We start from the raw sequence: 19425 nt of genomic DNA on the forward strand, positions 1-19425 counted from the left end.
AGTAATTCTATAGCTCTCCTTAAAAGAAATATTCGTGGCGACACGCGACAGTAAACATTCCAACGGTTTCTGTCCCGTGGCTCGCCACACGCAGACCCTATTCTTCGAGTAAGATGATTGCCAGATGTCGATGCGTCTCCGCAGTACATGTTCGGCTAGCCCGAGGGCCCGTTATAAATTTTAAGGTTTAGTTAACTAAAGTCCTTCAAACAGGCAAACAATCTTTGTCCCAACTACGGGAAGATAGGGGAGACATATTTTTCAACGAGCGGCGTCTCTCACTAGCAACTTTCCCTCGAGGGCGGCTAGCATCTTTTTCTAACCACCGATATGGAGATTGACCAATTGGCAGCAACGCCAATTTCCCTTACTTTCTGAACGAAGGCTTTTCTCGACGAATCCAATGATCTCGTATCCTTAGACACACCCCATTATAGCTTTCCTCTGTGGCATCATCGGGACGGGAAAGGCATTCTCGCTCGCGATCTCATTGATGAAAGGAGTAACTCTTTACGACCAGTGAATATTACGCGTCCGACTTAGATTTTCGAGTACGTTCATCTATCATCCCGTCGACCGCGGATTCGTTATTGAACCTAGGATCATTGTCATTAGTTTCTCGAGTACCTAACTACCGCGGTTACTTGTCCGGTTCTATAATAATCGTATTTGCACTAGTCAATGTCTTCTCTATTGCACAACGACAACGTGTAATCCAAACGAAGATTCGTTTCACGGCCCTAACCCTAATTCTAATGTAAACCCGACATATATGTTTGTTACGCCGCCTAAAACATCTGCACGCCAGCCCGCGCGACCGGACAACAACCGCCTGCGTAACGTCACTTCGACCCTCAATAAACCTAAGGACCCACCATAACTTTCACTTCCCTGCATTGTTTCGCCATATGTCTTCAATCCGTTTGTCTTGAAGAATTTCTAAAGCTTAGAAATATTCTCGAAACACAGTCGGTTTTAGAGGTGTCCTTGGATTTATTAGTCGCACTTAAAACACGGAGAAAGCGGGTATGCACCCATTAGGAAAATCCGAATAGCCCTGTAATAAAACAAGCTAGGGTTTTCTCACGCACACAGTCATCTACGCACCACGATGGTAGGAGGCTCCCTACTCATCCCTTCGAGCAGTAGTGCAGATCATGACCAATCGACACCGCGGTTCGTTACCCTCACTTTTCCTAACGAAAGTGGGACCAACGAATCCGCGTTCTTTAGGCACAGGGGCACACCCACACCGAACTTTTCTTCCGTATTAAAAAAAAGGAGCGACAGACAGTCTACCAACTAACGCCTAACGCGGCAGTCTACACATAGCGCGAGAGTCGCATACTTCACGCAAATCTTTTGTCGGTTCTCGGTGTTGTCGAACGTACATCTTCTCTCCTAAACATATCATAGTGCTAAGTCCATTGATACATTAATTTCCATTATAAGAGCCCTATGTATCTAGCGTACATATCTATCGCCTCTTCGTGCGACAAGTTGTTAACTATTTATTTCTCTACGTCAGTGTAATCTAAGTGTTGGAAATATATACTTTATAATTCTGTGAATCACAGTGTTATACAAACTCAATCACCCCTTATTATCTCAACGGAAATCAGGGGATCGATCAATTCGTGGTGTCGATTGTTATAATCGTAACGGGGATTTACGACCCCCGTTGACGTCTCTCCTCGCGATTACGTCTCCCCGCAATTGGTCGAATTTACAATATTTATGTTGTGTGTCATTTTAATATGGCTAATGTTTTGTAATTCTTCGATTGCGTTATTTATTTCTTTGAGTAGTTTATTTTATAGAGTATTCGATAATATAAAACATATGCGCGCGCGCACACACACACACACACATTTATATATATATACGTATTCATATGCATAATTTCTCTTGGCAGTGTAATATTCATACGAAATGAGATGTCAATTATTTATTTATCCTTTACCGGAATGTAAGCTAGTTTTAAGTATGTATCTTAGATTATCGGTTTGATAGAATTCGCACACATATATATATTTCTGACAATGTAACCTTCATTTCTTTAATAATACAATATTGTATGTTTTATGTATTCGTTAAAGTATTAGTTTTTGACTTCATGTATTGTTTATTCGACCAATCGCGGGGAGACGTTGTCGCGGGGAGAGACGTCAACGGGAGTCGTTAATTCCCGTTACGATTATAACAATCGACACCACGACTTGATCGATCCCCTGATTTCCGGTGAGATAATAGGGGTGATTGAGTTTGTATAACACTGTGATTCACAGAATTATAAATTATATATGTAATATCGAAAAATATGGATTCTACGATATTACATATATTTCCAACACTTAGATTACACTGATGAACATAGATAGATAGATAATCACTTATCGCACGAAGATAAGATAGATATGTACGTTAGAGCAGGGCTCTTGTAATTGGATTAATGTATTAGTGGACGTAGCACTATAAGATATTTAGGAGAGGAAATGTATGCTCGACAATACCGAGACCGACTCTCGCGTTATGCTTAGACTGCCCCGATAGACATTAGCGTTAGATTTAGTAGTTGACTTTTCCAACGATGTAGAAGAAGTGAAGTTGAGTGACGATGCTGTGTCGGAGGAAAGCTAAGGATGGGTGTGTTTAGCGCACGGGACCATCGGATTTGTTGGTGACGATTTTAGTTAGGAGAGTGAAGGAATAGGCTTCGTTGTTAATTGATTAAACGAAGGGTCTTAACCGCCCTCGAGAGAAAACGGTTAGTGGGAGGAAAGTTGCAGCATACGTGAGAAAAACTAACTTTCCCTTGTCACGCCGTTTGTTTGGTTTGAAGGACCTCTACTTGGAAATTCCTGAGATTTATGGAAGATACTTAAGGCTATTGAGGGTACGCCGTACGGAAGAGCAGACATCTGGTGTCCGTCTGGCCCGCGGTGTGTGACCTGGGCCAGGCAGAGGGTCGCCCGGCGTAACATGTATACTTATATTTCATAAATTGATAATATTGTATTTATTGCATAGTATTGGACGCACTGTCTCTAATATTTATTAGGTTATTACATGTTCGGCATATATGTTTATACTTATATGTAACTCTCCAAATTGATTGATTGAAATATATTTATATATTCCTGGCGTTTCAATTATTTTCCCCTTTTGTAGTTATTCTTATTTTCTGGTTTATTTAGAATTGTTTGTATTATGTATTTTGTTTATTGGTTGGATTTATTAGTCGCCCTCGTTTTGTTAATCCTTCCTTTCGTTTCGTGGTGCCGCGTGTTGGTTTGTGCATTCAAATTCTTATTCGCGTGTTTTGTATAGAATGGTTTTCTTGTTCTTGTTACGGCGCGTGCGGAGCGCGGTACGTGACACCCTCGCCCTTGGAGTTCAAATTTCCATAGGAAATTTGACTGATGGTATCTCTGAGTTCGCTCAAGGCGGACGCAGGTGTCGTTGGTAGTTGAATGACTACCGGTGTTATCGATATCTCTTGAGGTTGTGCTGTTTGATCACCGATATTTCGTCTTCTTTTGAGGTATAGTAGCGGGTGGGTGACTGGGCCGCATATTGCTCCATATTCGTAAGTTTCGCGTAACTGGTATCCGTGTGCGGCTATATCTATTATTGTCTTGATTAGTTTAAATATTGTGAGTATTCCAAATATTGCTGCACTGACAGTTCCAAATTCCATAAAACTAGTCCGTAAACTTGATACGGTGGTTTTCGCTATTGTCGTTAATGTGGTTTTTGTCCATCATTCCCAGGATGTTTACTGTTCCAGGGACGATTGTTTTTCCTGTTGCTCCTCTGGCCAATGTGTTCAAGACTGCAGATTTTTCTGCCGGGAACATGACATGGTCCAGTAGTGCATCGAGGTCCTTTTGGATATATATATATTCCGCTCGTGGCCAACGACGATGGTGCTAAATATCGCCACGTTTGGCGCACGTCCGGGCGGAGATCCTGTGGTGCGATTCCTTTGCCAGACGGGTAGTTCCGAGTAGCATTTTGTTGTGTGTCGTACCTTTACTTGTACCGGAATGCGCTTGACTATATGGACCGCTTCTCCTGCGATCAAAGCCATCTGTCCTGGGTTTTGGTTATGGTGCATGCAAATTCGTCGGGCAGTAAGTTTGCCAAGCTTAAAGCGTTCTCTATTAGTTTCTTCTGTATGTTGTGTCTTCGTGTCAGTACATCATGGTATAATGTTGTCATTTGTCGTTTTACTTTCGAGTTTATCAGAAATAAGAATAACCTTTTATCATTATTAATATATGTATATATATAGAATAGAAAAATTTTTATATTTATATGTACTATTATATTTTTTTTTATTGTTAAAACCCTGTTTTATTTTAGTTTTTACGTGCATGTTATCAGTAAAAATAAATATCATGAATGCTACTTGAGTTATAATTATATACATATATGCATACGTACTGGTAAGTAGTATAGATGAGATTTGTTTTATTGTTATACATATATAAGTATATATTATCAATAGGAATAAATATTACAAATGTACCTTGTCTTCGAGTATATATATATATGTGCGTGCAATGGTAAATATGACGGCTTATTTTTATGAGTCACTTGCATTATCAATGGAAGTGAATGTTATAAATATCGCCTACTTTACAACATGCGTGTATATATATATTGGTGAACATAAGTGAAAATTATATGCATAGTTATAAATGTTGTTTGTTTACAGGTGGATAGCATCAGTACTTGGTTTCGTGAGTGGCGTACCAATACTTTACAGTTCCACTGTGCGGATTGCTATTCATGTTCTTCCGTCCGTCGTTCAGAGAATGGCTGATGAGTTCGCCATCAGTTCTGTACACACATATAAAAATAGTTAATATATATATATATATATATCGTTTATATAATTTTCTTTTGGATCTGTTCCCTTGTACGAATACTGTATCCCTGTATATAATATAATATATATATAATATGTTATAATTATGTTAATTGTTATTTATTACATATATTTTCCTTAACTCTCTCCCCTTTTCTCGTTTTGTTTTTTTTTTATTAGTACCTAACATTGCTATTATGATGCTGTATTATATTGCATTAGTTGTTATTTGTATGTGCGCGCGACGAATTTTTCAATATGGTCGCTCGCGTGTCTCTTTGGTATGGCGTTGGTTTAATGTCAACAGTAACGTGTTGTTGAAATAACTAATTAATTGTTAGTCACTATAGTTTTATTTAGTAGTGTTTGTAATATTGTTTTGTGTTTCATGATATTGTGTGTGTCAATACCGTGTGCTACTTTAACGTGATAGCATGGATTGTATTGTTACCCAATTTCAATAGTCATTGTTTTGATTATACGTGACTTGCATTTATATAAATCTTGTTTAATTTAGTTAATGTTTTTTGTGTATTGTGTTACCAGATATTTTGTGTAGCGTAACTTTATTCTTTTGCGCCGAGTTCGGTCATGTTGTTAATATTTAGTTAGTCTATCTTGATTAATTTCTAACCTATTCCTGTGTTTATTAACCTTTCTTATTTTTCCTATTAATTCATTATTGCATGTACTTGCTATCTGCTATTATTTTGTGTATGATATGAGTTAGTTCCCTTATTAGTGATTAAAATCTACTTGTTAGATTAACATTGTCTGTAATTCTTCAGATTCTACTCTTTCGATGCTGCATCACTTACCTAGATCATTCCCACAACATCATACGATTCTTCGATATGCCTTGGATACTTACTACGGTTGTCTTCAATCGTCTTATATCTGTGGCCATAAAGGTACTGTTTAGTTTATTTAATTTAATATGTGTATAATGCATTGTGTGTGCGACCGCTATTGTGCATTACAAAATCCGCTTCTACATGTTAGATATAATAATATAACAATACTACGTAGATTAATACATAATAAGATATCCTTTTACTTTCAATTAATCTATCTTAATTATTTTCTAACCACTTTCTACACTTATCAGCTACTTTATTTCTTCTTGTTAATCTGCAAAATTCATGTATGTACACTTCCTTGTATGGTGATTAATTGTTCACGAGGTGAGTTGCACTTTCACTGTTTTAGTTATTCGTTGAACTAACACGTTTTACATTCAAACAGTAATTGGAGCACTCGTAATAAACTTCTTTTCTTTTCAGGTTTCCGCTATCTGTGTTGTTCGACGAACAGCGCCATGCTTCCACAGTATTGTTATAACGTTTAGTAATGTTGTATTTTGCATTAAGGCAATTGAAGTTAATTTGTTCATTTATTTTCAGCTGGCTGTCGTACATGGTGTTCCGCAAACAGAGATCTATAACCTATTTTGCACGTAAACCTTCTCGTGTGATGATTACTTGTTCACAAGGTAACTTTCACTTCCACTCTTTTAATTATTTATTGAATCAACACGTTGTATATTCAAACAATAATTGGAGTACACATAATAATTTTCTTTTTTTTTTTCTTTTAGGTTTTCGCTATCTGTATTCTTCGACGAACAGTGCCACACTCCCTTTTGATTTATCCACAATATAGTTATAACACTCAGTAACCTTGTATTTTTCACTGAGACAATTGAAACTAATTTATTCACTTATTTTAGGTAGCTGTCATACATTATGTTCCACGAACAACGATCCATAACCTATACTTGCACGTATACTTTCTTGTATGTTGATCACTTGTTCACAAGGTAACTTTCACTTTCATTAGTTAATTATTCATTGAGTTAACACGTTTTATATTTAAGCAATAATTGAAACACATATAATAATTTTCCTTTTCCTTTTAGGTGTTCGATATCTGTATTATTCGACGAACAGCACTACAACATATACTACTGCACTACGTTGCCCACTGAAATCACTTTATTCATTGTTTATTTCGATTATGCGCTAGTTTTAGCTTGTTTAAGTGCACCGTTCGTGGAATCCCTTTTTTACTTCAATCTTGACATTTTGGTTCTGTAAGATTTCTAGCACTTTGTGTGGTCCAGTATATTGATCGGAGAATTTTCCTTTACTAGGTTCTTTTAGTAAATATATCGAATCTCCTATTTTAAAATCTTGAGGGTTGATTCGTCGATCGTAATATTCCTTTGATCTTAGTTTGGATTTTATCAAATTTTCTCTTGCCATTCGTTGTACGGTGTAAATTTTATTGAACAGATCTTCGAGATATTCTGAGTATGTTGGTTCCATGTTCTCTTCGATTATTATTTCACCAGTAGGTTCTCTGGCTAGATGTCCAAAACTAATTCGTGCGGGGAAAATTTTGTTCCTTTCCTTCATTTTAGTTTTTATTTTGCGCCAAGACGCAAGTTTACTGACATCGATCCAATTATCCAATTGCTTGCTAATAGCATTCAAAATACAAATTTTTGAAAGTGCCGCAGCCACATTAACCCAAAAATATTTTGTATATAGTATAGTGTGATACCATCTATATTTTCCTGGGGGAATCATAAGATCAGCATTACTTACTATGTTGCCTACGTCAAATATTAGATGTAGTAACCAATAAAGTATTTTTAATCCAATTATAATCCAATGGCTAGCGTATTCAAGTTTTTATATATATCTTCAACTGGTGATTCCCTATTTTCTCCCTTTTGATTTCTTGCGTTGAACTTGCGTTTCTTCAGCTTGAAAATGTTTAGAATCCTTTTCCTTAGTTACCCTTTTTCCTTCTTTATTTACTTTATTCACAACACCTTTATTTTTCTCTACCTTTTCAGGATGAATAGTTTCACTGGAAGTGCTTATTATAATTAAATTATTATTTATTTGTATGGAACGTTTAGGAATATTTTTGGTAGATTTGGAATTATTCTTTGAATTTTTATTACAAACCTTTTTGCTTATAGATTCTGTTTTGGATTTAGGGATAGCTATATTTTTATTTTCTATAGTGTGATCTTCCTTGCAATTTAATGATTTGGCTTTGAGTTCAATAAAGTTTCCTTCTGATGGTTTTATAGAAGTTTTTGAGTGAGATACACTCGCTATCTCTTTTCCTATTATGGTTGAGACATTCACGAAATTCGTGGAGTCTTGCTTTTGTATCTTTGCCAAGTCGAACGTGGAGAGGCAATTCGCACTTCCCAGCGGGTCCAATATCTCTGTGATATTATGCAGTGGATAAGCGTTGCCTGTCGTCTCGTCGTTCAATTTCCTAGTTTCTGCTTCGTCTGAAGGTTCTTTGGCACTAATATTATTTATCTTGTTTTGTAACTCAGAAAATTTCTCACCCATGATCCTATCTATGGCACCGTGCGTCCTCTTATTATTTAACGTGACATTATCCCTTATCACAGCAACGGAATGGTGTTTGCATTGAAAAGTTGGTTGGTTGAAATGATCAGCATCTCTCTTTTGATTTAGATCTCTATCGAGGTATTTATTTGTGCGTTTTTCTTCCCAAGTTATTGCTCTTGTTTCTTTCCTGACATTTTCTTCTATTCCCGGGTTGTTTAGGTGTTTCCGCGACAGCGGTACAAATCTCCAGTCCTGGCGGTTGTTTCGGTTATAATTATTCGAAGGTGTCGGATGTTGGTATCGAAATCTATCGTTCGCTTGTTTTAATTCTCGCGTTGCTTTCACGGCTTGGCGGTACGCATCGTCCAAGGATTGGTATCCTGCTATCTTTACTCGTAAATACACCTCGTTTGGGAGCCCCTTAACGAAAGCTTCCCTCGTGTCTCGATCTATCCTATCTTGAAATACGGTACCGTACTCGCATTTTTCCCCGTTCATTATCGCCAGTCTGAGATCTTTGACGCGATCTACGTAGTCCAAAATATCTTCTCCCGGTCGTTGAAATATTGTAGCTAATTCCCCTTTATATTCGTTAACCGTTTTTCCCGGACCGAACATATCTTTTAATTTATTCCCGAAATCGTTTAAACTTATTATTTCTGTCTTCTATGGCGAGAAATGCGTGTCCGCGAAGTTTATTCGTTAATAATTTTACTAACTGAGATTCTTGATGCTTAGGAACCATGTTTCGTGCGCGCTCGCATGCTCTTAAAAATCGAAATACCGAGGGTCGATGTCCGTCGAACACTGGTACTGTCTCTACGGCATCTTTTAACTTAATTGATTGGGGATTAACTTCTATCGGTATTGTCGCTTGGGAAATTATCGGCGATGATACGGGTGTCTTGCTTTCTTTTTTTATTTTCAGTGAACGCACATCGTCTTGTAATTTATTCATTGTTGTACTCATGTCGCGAAAATTCGCATCCCATGCTTTAAGTTTTTCCGATAACATCAAGATCATGACTTTGTCCAACGATTCTAATTTAGTCGACATTATTTCTTAGGTATATATTTTATCGATAATCGTAACAACTTTAATCCTTTGTGGAGCGAATCGAACCGTTTAAACCAACTTTAATCCTCCGTGGAGCGTATCCCACCGCTGCCACCAAAAATTTTCTACTCTAAATGTTACGTATCAGTTTGTTTGTTTAAATCGATCAAATCTTAAATTTCAATTTTACTGAAAATTTTTTTTTTTTTTTTTTGTTGAGTTTGAATTTAATCGGAAGGGAAATAAATTGAAATGATATTATTGTGTATTTAATACTGATTTAGATTTCTAATTAATACGGTAATTGCTGCCACCGGAAATAGTCTAAGGACTATTTCAAAATATATTATTTTTATTATTTTCTTTTACGTTTAATGGGTAGCGTTAACTGACGCTTAATGCAACTGGTAAACGAATTCCACTTTTCGGCTAACCTGCTATGCGCAGGGATACTAGCACGGGAGAGGATTAAAGCTGGGTACAATAAATATTTTTCCTCGTTGAACGGGTTTTTATTTGGACGTAGAATTGCTTAGATTATTACCCATATATATATTTTATTAGCTGGATATATGTATTTTGGCGTTGCTGGATTGGATAGGAATGTGAGATTTTTCGGTGTTTTATATAAATTTATTTTTACGTTTGACTTCTTCTTCTCTTTTAATTTCGCTGTAGTAGTTTGCCGTTAGAACCGAAACTCAATTCGTTCACTACGATGGATTCTGTTACCACGATTTTCTTGCCTTTTGAGTTTAATTATCGAGGATGATTCTAACGATCCTCTCTGTGTGGGACTCGTGTGATTTCGCAAGCCTTGCCCAAAGACGGGTAATATTTTACCAACAGTGGGAGGAGGAATGCGAAGATCGATGGGTGTTTTCGATAATCGAAAACACCGTTTGCACAAGCCAACACAGCGAACGATCCTTTGGTTAAATTTTCGAAGGAAAATTGTTCTGTTATTTCTCTCTTACAATCGCATGCAATGATGGCAAGAATATCGGTTAATAGCAATGCCGGTATTGTTCTTAATTTTCGATTGACCCCGACGATGTATTTAATAGTCCTTTCTGTGCGGGACTTGTGTGATTTCGCAAGCCTTGCCCAAAGACGGGTAATATGTTACCAACAATGGGAGGAGGAAAACACCGTTCGCACAAGCCGACACAGCGGACAACTTCTTTGTTAAAAGTTTAAACAATGATTCTATCTTCAAAACCGTTCACGAAAATAAAACGAGATCGATGATAGGAAGTTCTAATTCAATTCTCGAGGGCAACGAGATTATCAGAGAAGAAGGAAAGTTTCAAAATTAATTTTCTTACCTTGAGGAGTAGGTAGTGTCTGGTGCCAGCTCAGCTGCTCCGGTGGTCGTCGAAGTTTTTGTTGGGTTTATTACTTGAACTCGAATATAGTTTTCTATCAACTTTTACTTTATTTATCTATTTCGATACAGACTGAACAATTTACTAACTGGATTAATACCGCAATTACAATGCGCGTTTGTGTCTAAACGATGAAATGAGGATTTCAAAGATAAAATCTTCTTTTACTTAGTCGCGGTTCTCTTTTCTTGACCGAGAAACTAAAGACCCCGAAACGCAAAATACTATACAAAATTTCTAAACGCAATGATGAGCGCAATAAAGAACGTAATACGAATGATCCGTAATAACAATGATCGCAAAGAATGAACACCAAATTAATGAGCCGTAAAGAATGAACGCTGCTCTATGTTGCTTCGCTTATTTATAATGCCATCCCCCACGGGGTGGTGGTCCGCTGGGGGTACGCTTCCGTGGGAATCGGGATGTTGCAGTTTGGGTTTCTTGGAATCGTACGTGACAAAATGTAAATTCCGTATTTCGACTTAGTTTTTATCGGTCCTGTGTTTCTGCTGAGCTAGCGTCTAGGAGATTTGAAGCATTCCTCGCTGATCTAGTCCTTTCCGCGAGAGACTTCCACGTGCTGTACCGTGGGAATTACCGTTGTTTCTTCGGCGCGTGGAAGGGCTGGTGGCTGCAGCATCATTATCATTTCAATGTTTGCTCGGGCAACACGCACAATTCCGCTTCTCTCCCATAACAAGGACCTCCTCCTTCGAGTTGTTTTGCGTAAGTTTGGATGTTTGCATATTATGGTTGTTTTTGTGATTTTGATTGTTTTTCCTTTTTTTTTTGTTATTTCCCTAGGCTTCGGTGATCGACGTTCGAACAATGTTTGCGGAGTCATTTCCATCAGAGGTTCCTATCCAGACTTCTCTGGTACGTATTTAGTATTGTTTTTAGTCCGCTTGATTCGTCCTGTTTCGTTTTATTTAAAATATACTGTGTTGTTTTCAGCGCAAGCGAAAGAGGGATTCCGAAGAACCCATGGGCGACTCGGGAAGACCCATCAAACGCATGCGGCCCTGTGATAAACCACAAGTATCAGAGTGGTTGGAGGAACTATTGAACATTGGTGCCGAGGCCGTGTCGAAATTGAGCTTTGACGATTTGGTTACTTTCGACGAGAGTTTCTTCGATGCAGAGACCGTCGTATTGGAGTGGGAACCCCCTCTGGTTGAAATCGTTGATACCGATCGTTGTGTGAAAGTTCGTTTTGCAAATGAAATTCCCGGAGAGATTTGGAGGCACATCTTCGTCACCATGCTTCTGGGAGAAAGGGAATTTCCCTTGTTGTGCGTTATTGGTGTATGCGTGAGTTCAGCGAACTTTGTCCTGGAGCTCCTTGCTACGATTTTGATTTAGTGTAGCTGCTTCAATTTCGTTGGTTCGCTGTTTGATGTTCCTTATTATTATTATTTTTTTAGATGTATTTTGTTTTGTGTTCAATATATATATATATATACATTTTAAATGTGATAGTGTTAGGTTATCTATTTTATGTTTGTTAAATATATGTATTTTAATTCTATATTTCCCCCCTTTTTAATTAATTGTATATATATACATATATATTCTTTACATTTGTAGTTGCGCACAGATTTTATTAAAGAAAAGTGTTAACAATGTGTTTTCATGATTTATTTCTCGCTCCTGACTTCCATTAATCCTTAATATTCCTGTCACCGTGACGCGTGTAAATCTAACATGGCTGCTCATAAACATCATCAGCAAAGTTATAGTAACGGGTCTTTAATTTTGTTTAATATCGAAGTAATTTTCCGTCTGCCGCTCGTTTTCCTTATTCTACCGCAATTAAACGTTTACTTATTAATATTGGTTTAAAGTGACGAAGTATTGTTCGTATGAATATACGTATATATATATATTTATGTTGTGTGTCATTTTAATATGGCTAATGTTTTGTAATTCTTCGATTGCGTTATTTATTTCTTTGAGTAGTTTATTTTATAGAGTATTCGATAATATAAAACATACACACATATATATATGTCACACACACATATATATATGTCGGAGATGAAAGGAAAGCCGAAGCCTTTCCTTGGAAATTTTCGGAACATCCTCTAGTACCTTAGCTTAGATTTTATTATAGTTGTAATTGCTTAAGATTTGTAATAAGCGAGATTGGGTTCGAGGTGACAATCGTTCGCTGAACGTAGCCACGGTCACGGGATGGATGTTTTATCTAACGGAGGTCTGGAGTGGTTGTATGTGTTTTCCGAGAAATGTGGTTGTGGCGGTATGCGGCCTCGAGAGCGGGCCTAGCCACGTGTGATGTTGCCTCGGAGGTGCCGATGCAATGGGACATACATTGTATTAGTAATCAAAACTCCAGGCAGAAACTGCCTAGCAACGGCGTTTGGAACTTTCTCGATGCTTCCAACGAGTGTGCCTAGCAACGGCGTTTGGAACCTTCTCGATGCTTCCAAACGGGTATAGAAAACAAAATGCAATCGTACAGGGAGAAAAATCTCCACGAGGCTGGCATTCTTGCGATTGCCTTGGAGAGCGATACATCGAGCATTTTCGACGATCGCATTTGCGTCTAAGTTAGTTTCGCTTAGTAAGGAGTTATCCCGGTGACCGTGGATTCGTTTGAACTCAAACATTGCTAATAGTATTATTTGATTTAATTATTCGTAGATCGTATTATTCATTAGGCTTAGTGTTTGTTAGACTTATTATTAGTTGTACTTATTATTTGTTAAGCTTAGTGACAGACCTGTATATACGTGTAAATAAAATCTCGGCTTTGTGAAACGATGGCTAGTCCACATGAAGAGTCGTCGCGCGCCCAAAATTCGAATCGTGATCCGACATATATATATACGCATACATATGCATATTTCTCTTGGCAGTGTAATATTCATACGAAATGAAATGTCAATTATTTATTTATCCTTTACCGGAATGTAGGCTAGTTTTAAGTATGTCTCTTAGATTATCGGTTTGATAGAATTCGCACACATATATATATTTCTGACAATGTAACCTTCATTTCTTTAATAATACAATATTGTATGTTTTATGTATTCGTTAAACTATTAGTTTTTGACTTCATATATACTTATATTTCATAAATTGATAATATTGTATTTATTGCATAGTATTGGAAGCACTGTCTCTAATATTTATTAGGTTATTACATGTTCGGCATATATGTTTATACTTATATGTAACTCTCCAAATTGACTGATTGAAATATATTTATATATATATGTCGGAGATGAAAGAACACCGGAGCCTTTGGAATTTTGGATAATCCCGCAACATTGTAACCTAGAGTCTACTATAGCTGTAATTGAACAATTGTAGTTATTCAATCCGATTGTAATTGTTCGAGAGTTGTGATAATGAGCTTGGGCTCGAGGCGACAGTCAGTCGCCGAACGTAGCCGCGGTCACGGGATGAACGCTTTGTCTAACAAAGGTATGGAGTAATTCTATAGCTCTCCTTAAAAGAAATATTCGTGGCGACACGCGACAGTAAACATTCCAACGGTTTCTGTCCCGTGGCTCTCCACACGCAGACCCTATTCTTCGAGTAAGATGATTGCCAGATGTCGATGCGTCTCCGCAGTACATGTTCGGCTAGCCCGAGGGCCCGTTATAAATCTTAAGGTTTAGTTAACTAAAGTCCTTCAAACAGACAAACAGTCTTTGTCCCAACTACGGGAAGATAGGGGAGACATATTTTTCAACGAGCGGCGTCTCCCACTAGCAACTTTCCCTCGAGGGCGGCTAGCATCTTTTTCTAACCACCGATATGGAGATTGACCAATTAGCAGCAACGCCAATTTCTCTTACTTTCTAAACGAAGGCTTTTCTCGACGAATCCGATGATCTCGTATCCTTAGACACACCCCATTATAGTTTTCCTCTGTGGCATCATCGGGACGGGAAAGGCATTCTCGCTCGCGATCTCATTGATGAAAGGAGTAACTCTTTATGATCAGTGAATATTACGCGTCGACTTAGATTTTGTGAGTACGTTCATCTATCATCCCGTCGACCGCGGATTCGTTATTGAACCTAGGATCATTGTTATTAGTTTCTCGAGTACCTAACTACCGCGGTTACTTGTCCGGTTCTATAATAATCGTATTTGCACTAGTCAATGTCTTCTCTATTGCGTAACGACAACGTGTAACCCAAACGAAGATTCGTTTCACGCCCCTAACGCTAATTCTGATGTAAACCCGACATCAGAAGTGGGATCAGTGCCGGTTATAACAGTGCAAGAGCTTACGACCATCGTGCGCGAGTTAATTCCGTCGCTAGTGCAAAAATCGAGTGTGGAACCTAACAATTTTTCGACTCCGCTGCCTGGTGCGCAGCTACCAATCTGATTATGGAGGGAAGATCCTTTACAAAGCAGTGCCCTGAATATAATTTCAATACCGAGTGTCGAATTGACTTCTACGTAGTGGAGGCGCTAACTGGTAGATCAAGCCATCCGGGTGAGTCGTTTCCATTTTACCCCGATTTCGGAGCCGAGTGTTCGCTAATTAAAGAATCCGTAGTCTTGAGAATTTCTGGCAAAAGAACGATTGATATAGTAGTAATGCGAGGAATAAGAAATATCGGTACTAAACGTATCGCTCAATTCTTGTCCGTTGCAGGTGTCAGTGGTTAGAGATAAACTTTTCATGTTCTCGCTGATAGTTATTTAACAATACGATGTCGCGATTACTCGTTAAATTTTAAGACAAGATTTTGACGTAATATTACACAAAATAGCCTCGCTATGTGTAAAACAAAAATAATTCATGCCTGTAATAAAACCGCTGAAAACGAGATCGATGTTAATGAAGTTGACAATGAGGTTGTCACAGACGAAATTCGAGCAACTGTATATAACAAACCGAAATTCCGAACGCCTTATCGCGTGTGACCGTCCGGTCAGCACCCGTTCTCAGCCGCCTGAGTGGCATTCGATCACTCCAGCCGTTCTCCGAATTTTACACTAAGTATAAACAAAACCTTCTCCCACTCCAACGAATGGAAGAATATAAATGCTCCCTTCAAAATCATCCAGTCAGTCTAATAAAAAAATTCTTAACTAATCCAAGTATTGAAAGTGTATCATCGCGAACCGAAAAAATTGTATAAATTGAGTAAAAAAATAAAAAGAACTTAATCTCCTTTTCGGAAATTAACAAGTTCCTTATTTTTACCTTAATTTTACACGACATTTTTGGCGATCCTGCCAGGATCTATTCACTTCAGTGCAAACGAAATTACGATTTCGGCGTACGCGCATCATTGAAGATCGAAGGATCAACGGACCCAGTGCGAATCTTTGCTACTACGAAGCCCTGCAGCAACTTTCAACGTTCCACTACGGTGAAACTAGACGAGAGGACTACGGTCAGCGCAGAGCAAGCCTACGAATAAGATTCGGAATCTAGAACCAACCAGAGAGGAAACATCCCTGAGACTCCTCAACGGTCATAGCTACTACGGTAAGCTGAAAAATCTGGATTCATTTTCACGATACCGTGTGAGAAAACCCAGTTTCTCAAGCGCTTCGAGTCCAAATAGCAACAGTAGTTCAGACTCAATAAGCTCAATTAGAATCATGCCCACATCAAGAAAAGACAAAGTCGAAACTATTAAAACCGTTTCTACAAACGGAGGTACGGACAATTCGATTCGTGCCATACTCGACGTGATACAAAAACAAATTGAAATTCTTGCGCAACGTGTAGAAGAGACACAACGGACGGCCGACAGTGAAAATAAGAAGCGTGCAGCGGAAATAGAACTATTAGGCAAAAATATCTCTAAAATAAAAATAGGACGCGACGCTACTACAAAACTAGGCTCCCTTATTACTATGGACGAATCTGTTGCCGCGAGAGATAGAACTTCCCCACCATGCGTTCCAATTCGAACAGAAGAAGGCAACCATCCCTCTTACGAAGACCGTCCACCGCAATTCGCCTCTCCGAGCTTACGGGCCAAAGACGCGATAGTATGTATTCCGCAATTAAACGGCGAAGACAATATCGGAGTAGAAGAATTCATACGCGAAGTACGCGAATTACGAGCCATGTGTAGCGAACCCACGCTGCTATTAAAAATGATCAAAATCGGGAAAATCGCGGGTAAAGCCGCAATGGCCATCTGCAATATACCGATATACGAATACGGACACCTGTACGATGCCCTAAGACGAAACGTAGCCACCCAAGACTCTGTTAGAGAACATTAAGACCAGCTACGCGAAACGAGACAGTGTCACGACGAAAGTGTGCAAAATTATATCATCAGGTTCCGCAGAGCGCTCAATAAGTTACAATACAGTATAACGAACGAATACCGTGACGAAATTACTAGACGAGCTATGAACGACAGGATTTTAAAAGACTCCGTGATCGATTTTATCCGAGGCCTGAAAGGCGAAATAGGACAATTACTACTCGCCAATCCACCATACAATATCCTTGAAGCCGAAAAGAAAGCCACCGACATCGAGCGATTCTTCAGGGAAGATCGAAATCGACGACCAAAACCAATAGAACGATTACGACTTCCTGAGCAGCAACGACTAACAACCAATAATCCTAATCCGATCACTAAAAAACCAACTCCAACACCCAATCCAATGCCAAGAAGCTTCCGACAAACCGAACAAATACCACTTGCCCAAAGGACACAATTAAAATGCTTCAAATGCAACCAAATCGGACATGTCTCCAGTCAATGTAAAAATTTTCGAACACCCAGCCAATTTCCGAGACCACCAGCAGTCCACAATCTCGAGACACACAAGGAAGAAATAGAGGAACCAATAGACCAGACCTACGAATTAACGCCACAACAGGAAGACTACCCACAGTACTTTTACGATCCGACGGACAGCGACATAAATTCCTCATTGACAGCGGAGCAGGAATTAATATACTCAAGCGAAGATGCGTATTACGACCAAGAATAACAAAAGAACGGAAATTCTCGATGGGACACTCTAAATTTAAAACCAACGAACACGCTTTGATAAAACTATTTGGCAAAACTCTAGAATTTTTTGTGGTAGAAGACAACTTTCCAATTATAGAAGACGGCATACTCGGTTTGCCAGCTCTATCTAAATTCAAATTTGAACTCTCGAATCAACAATTAAAACTTGACAATAATATACTTTTATTGCAACAGGAAAACGACGTACCTCCAAAACAAGCAGTGTCAAAAACAGTCTACCTGGAAGGAAAAGCGACAACGATATGCTTTATAAATGGTGGTGAGTGCCCAGCCAAAATGACTAATTTTATCGAAAATTCAAATACGTATGATCAAGTCTCCACGTTTAAAGACTTAGTTAGACTTTCGCATATAGAGAAAACCCTCCGTGAACCAATCGAAAAGATATTGCTGTTCTACCTCGACGTATTCAATCTAGAGACCGACTTATTACCATGCACTAATCTTGCTAAACACACAATAACGTTAAAAGAAAATAAAATCATTAACACAAAATCTTACCGACCGCCTGAATGCCATAAAGAAGAAATCAAACGACAAATGGACGAAATGCTACAAAAGAACATTATAGAACCATCTGATTCTCCTTACAATTCACCAGTCTGGGTAGTACCAAAAAAGGCAGACGCCTCAGGGAAACAGAAATGGCGAATTGTAATAGACTTCAGAAAAATAAACGAACTAACTGACCAGGACGCATATCCATTACCTGACATAGACGACATACTATCCCAACTAGGCAACGCAAAATTCTTCTCAGCCCTCGATTTATCCTCCGGATTCCACCAAATCCCAATGGACATAGACTCTAAAAAGTACACAGCATTCTCCACACCACAAGGACACTATCATTACAATAGGATGCCATTCGGTTTAAAGAATGCACCTGCAACATTTCAACGCATGATGGATACCGCGCTAAGAGGACTCATAAATAAACATTGCTTCGTATATTTAGACGACATTATAATATTCGGACAGTCGATTGAAGAGCACAATAGCAACCTCGCGATAGTATTGCAACGCCTACGCGAACTCGGACTCAAAATACAGCCGGACAAATGCGAATTTCTCAAACCAGAATTAGAATATCTTGGACATATAGTAACCGCCGAAGGTGTAAAGCCAAATCCCAAAAAATTAGAAGCCGTTAGCAATTTCAAACAGCCACGTAATCCCACAGACATCAAATCGTTCTTAGGACTAGCAGGTTATTACCGTAAGTTCATCAGAAACTTTTCTAAGATCGCGAAACCATTGACCGAACTTACAAAAAAGGAGACACCATTTCATTGGACAGATAAAACCCAGGAAGCATTCCAGACATTAAAAAACAAACTCTGTTCATCACCCGTACTAAAGTTCCCAGACTTTGCGAAACCATTCACATTAACGACTGACGCCAGTAACGAAGGTATAGGTGCAATCTTATCACAGGACGGACATCCATGTTGTTATATCTCGCGAACTCTAAACCCACCGGAACGAAACTATTCCACTACAGAAAAAGAACTTTTAGCAATAGTATGGGCCGTGAAACGCCTCCGACAATATCTGTTAGGACGGAAATTCCTCATCCGAACCGATCACCAAGCACTAAAATGGTTACAGAATTGCAAAGACCCCTCATCACGCTTGATGAGATGGCGATTAAAACTAGAAGAATACGAATACGACATAGAATACACGAAAGGAAAAGATAATACTGCAG

The 19425-nt window shown here is 38.6% G+C and overlaps 2 protein-coding genes and 1 long non-coding RNA gene across 8 annotated transcripts; all 3 read left to right on the top strand.

The window, feature by feature from the left end:
• The first annotated feature begins 3264 nt into the window (after nucleotides 1-3264).
• Nucleotides 3265-3828, top strand: LOC117241586. The gene is made up of 2 exons (XR_004495071.1): nucleotides 3265-3656; nucleotides 3791-3828. It is a non-coding gene; the product is annotated as an uncharacterized LOC117241586 (long non-coding RNA).
• Nucleotides 3829-5043: 1215 nt separating this feature from the next.
• On the top strand, nucleotides 5044-7082 carry LOC117241587. Of its 6 annotated transcripts, XR_004495072.1 has the most exons (6): nucleotides 5797-6060; nucleotides 6160-6205; nucleotides 6280-6368; nucleotides 6474-6537; nucleotides 6606-6695; nucleotides 6795-6885. XR_004495072.1 is itself a non-coding variant. In XM_033507453.1 (5 exons), exons 1-5 carry the CDS (start codon nucleotides 5074-5076, stop codon nucleotides 6899-6901), a joined length of 474 nt encoding a protein of 157 aa, XP_033363344.1. In that variant the 5' UTR covers nucleotides 5044-5073; the 3' UTR covers nucleotides 6902-7082. The 6 variants fall into 6 exon arrangements, 4 of the variants coding, with proteins under 4 accessions (XP_033363344.1, XP_033363346.1, XP_033363345.1 ...); XM_033507453.1 differs by lacking the exons at nucleotides 5797-6060; nucleotides 6474-6537; nucleotides 6606-6695 and adding exons at nucleotides 5044-5182; nucleotides 5665-5787 and having other exon boundaries at nucleotides 6795-7082; XM_033507455.1 differs by lacking the exons at nucleotides 5797-6060; nucleotides 6474-6537; nucleotides 6606-6695 and adding exons at nucleotides 5120-5212; nucleotides 5665-5787 and having other exon boundaries at nucleotides 6795-7082.
• A 3058-nt stretch (nucleotides 7083-10140) lies between these two features.
• Nucleotides 10141-12159, top strand: LOC117241588. The gene is made up of 3 exons (XM_033507456.1): nucleotides 10141-11433; nucleotides 11512-11583; nucleotides 11662-12159. The coding sequence occupies exons 2-3, from the start codon at nucleotides 11536-11538 to the stop codon at nucleotides 12067-12069; spliced, it is 456 nt and encodes a 151-aa protein (XP_033363347.1). The 5' UTR covers nucleotides 10141-11433; nucleotides 11512-11535; the 3' UTR covers nucleotides 12070-12159.
• Nucleotides 12160-19425: the final 7266 nt, after the last annotated feature.

Source organism: Bombus vosnesenskii, unplaced genomic scaffold (genome assembly GCF_011952255.1).
Source record: "Bombus vosnesenskii isolate JDL3184/JDL3185 unplaced genomic scaffold, Bvos_JDL3184-5_v1.1 scf7180000016179, whole genome shotgun sequence".
Lineage (NCBI taxonomy): Eukaryota > Metazoa > Arthropoda > Insecta > Hymenoptera > Apidae > Bombus > Bombus vosnesenskii.

Bases quoted from the DNA above. Each gene is read 5' to 3' on its own strand.
- LOC117241587 (XM_033507452.1), top strand. From the start codon at position 5,814: ATGTGTATAATGCATTGTGTGTGCGACCGCTATTGTGCATTACAAAAT. The intron at 6,061-6,159 runs GTGAGTTGCACT...TTTTCTTTTCAG, and splicing joins GGTGATTAATTGTTCACGAG to GTTTCCGCTATCTGTGTTGT. The intron at 6,369-6,794 runs GTAACTTTCACT...TTTTCCTTTTAG, and splicing joins GATGATTACTTGTTCACAAG to GTGTTCGATATCTGTATTAT.
- LOC117241588 (XM_033507456.1), top strand. From the start codon at position 11,536: ATGTTTGCGGAGTCATTTCCATCAGAGGTTCCTATCCAGACTTCTCTG. The intron at 11,584-11,661 runs GTACGTATTTAG...TGTTGTTTTCAG, and splicing joins TTCCTATCCAGACTTCTCTG to CGCAAGCGAAAGAGGGATTC.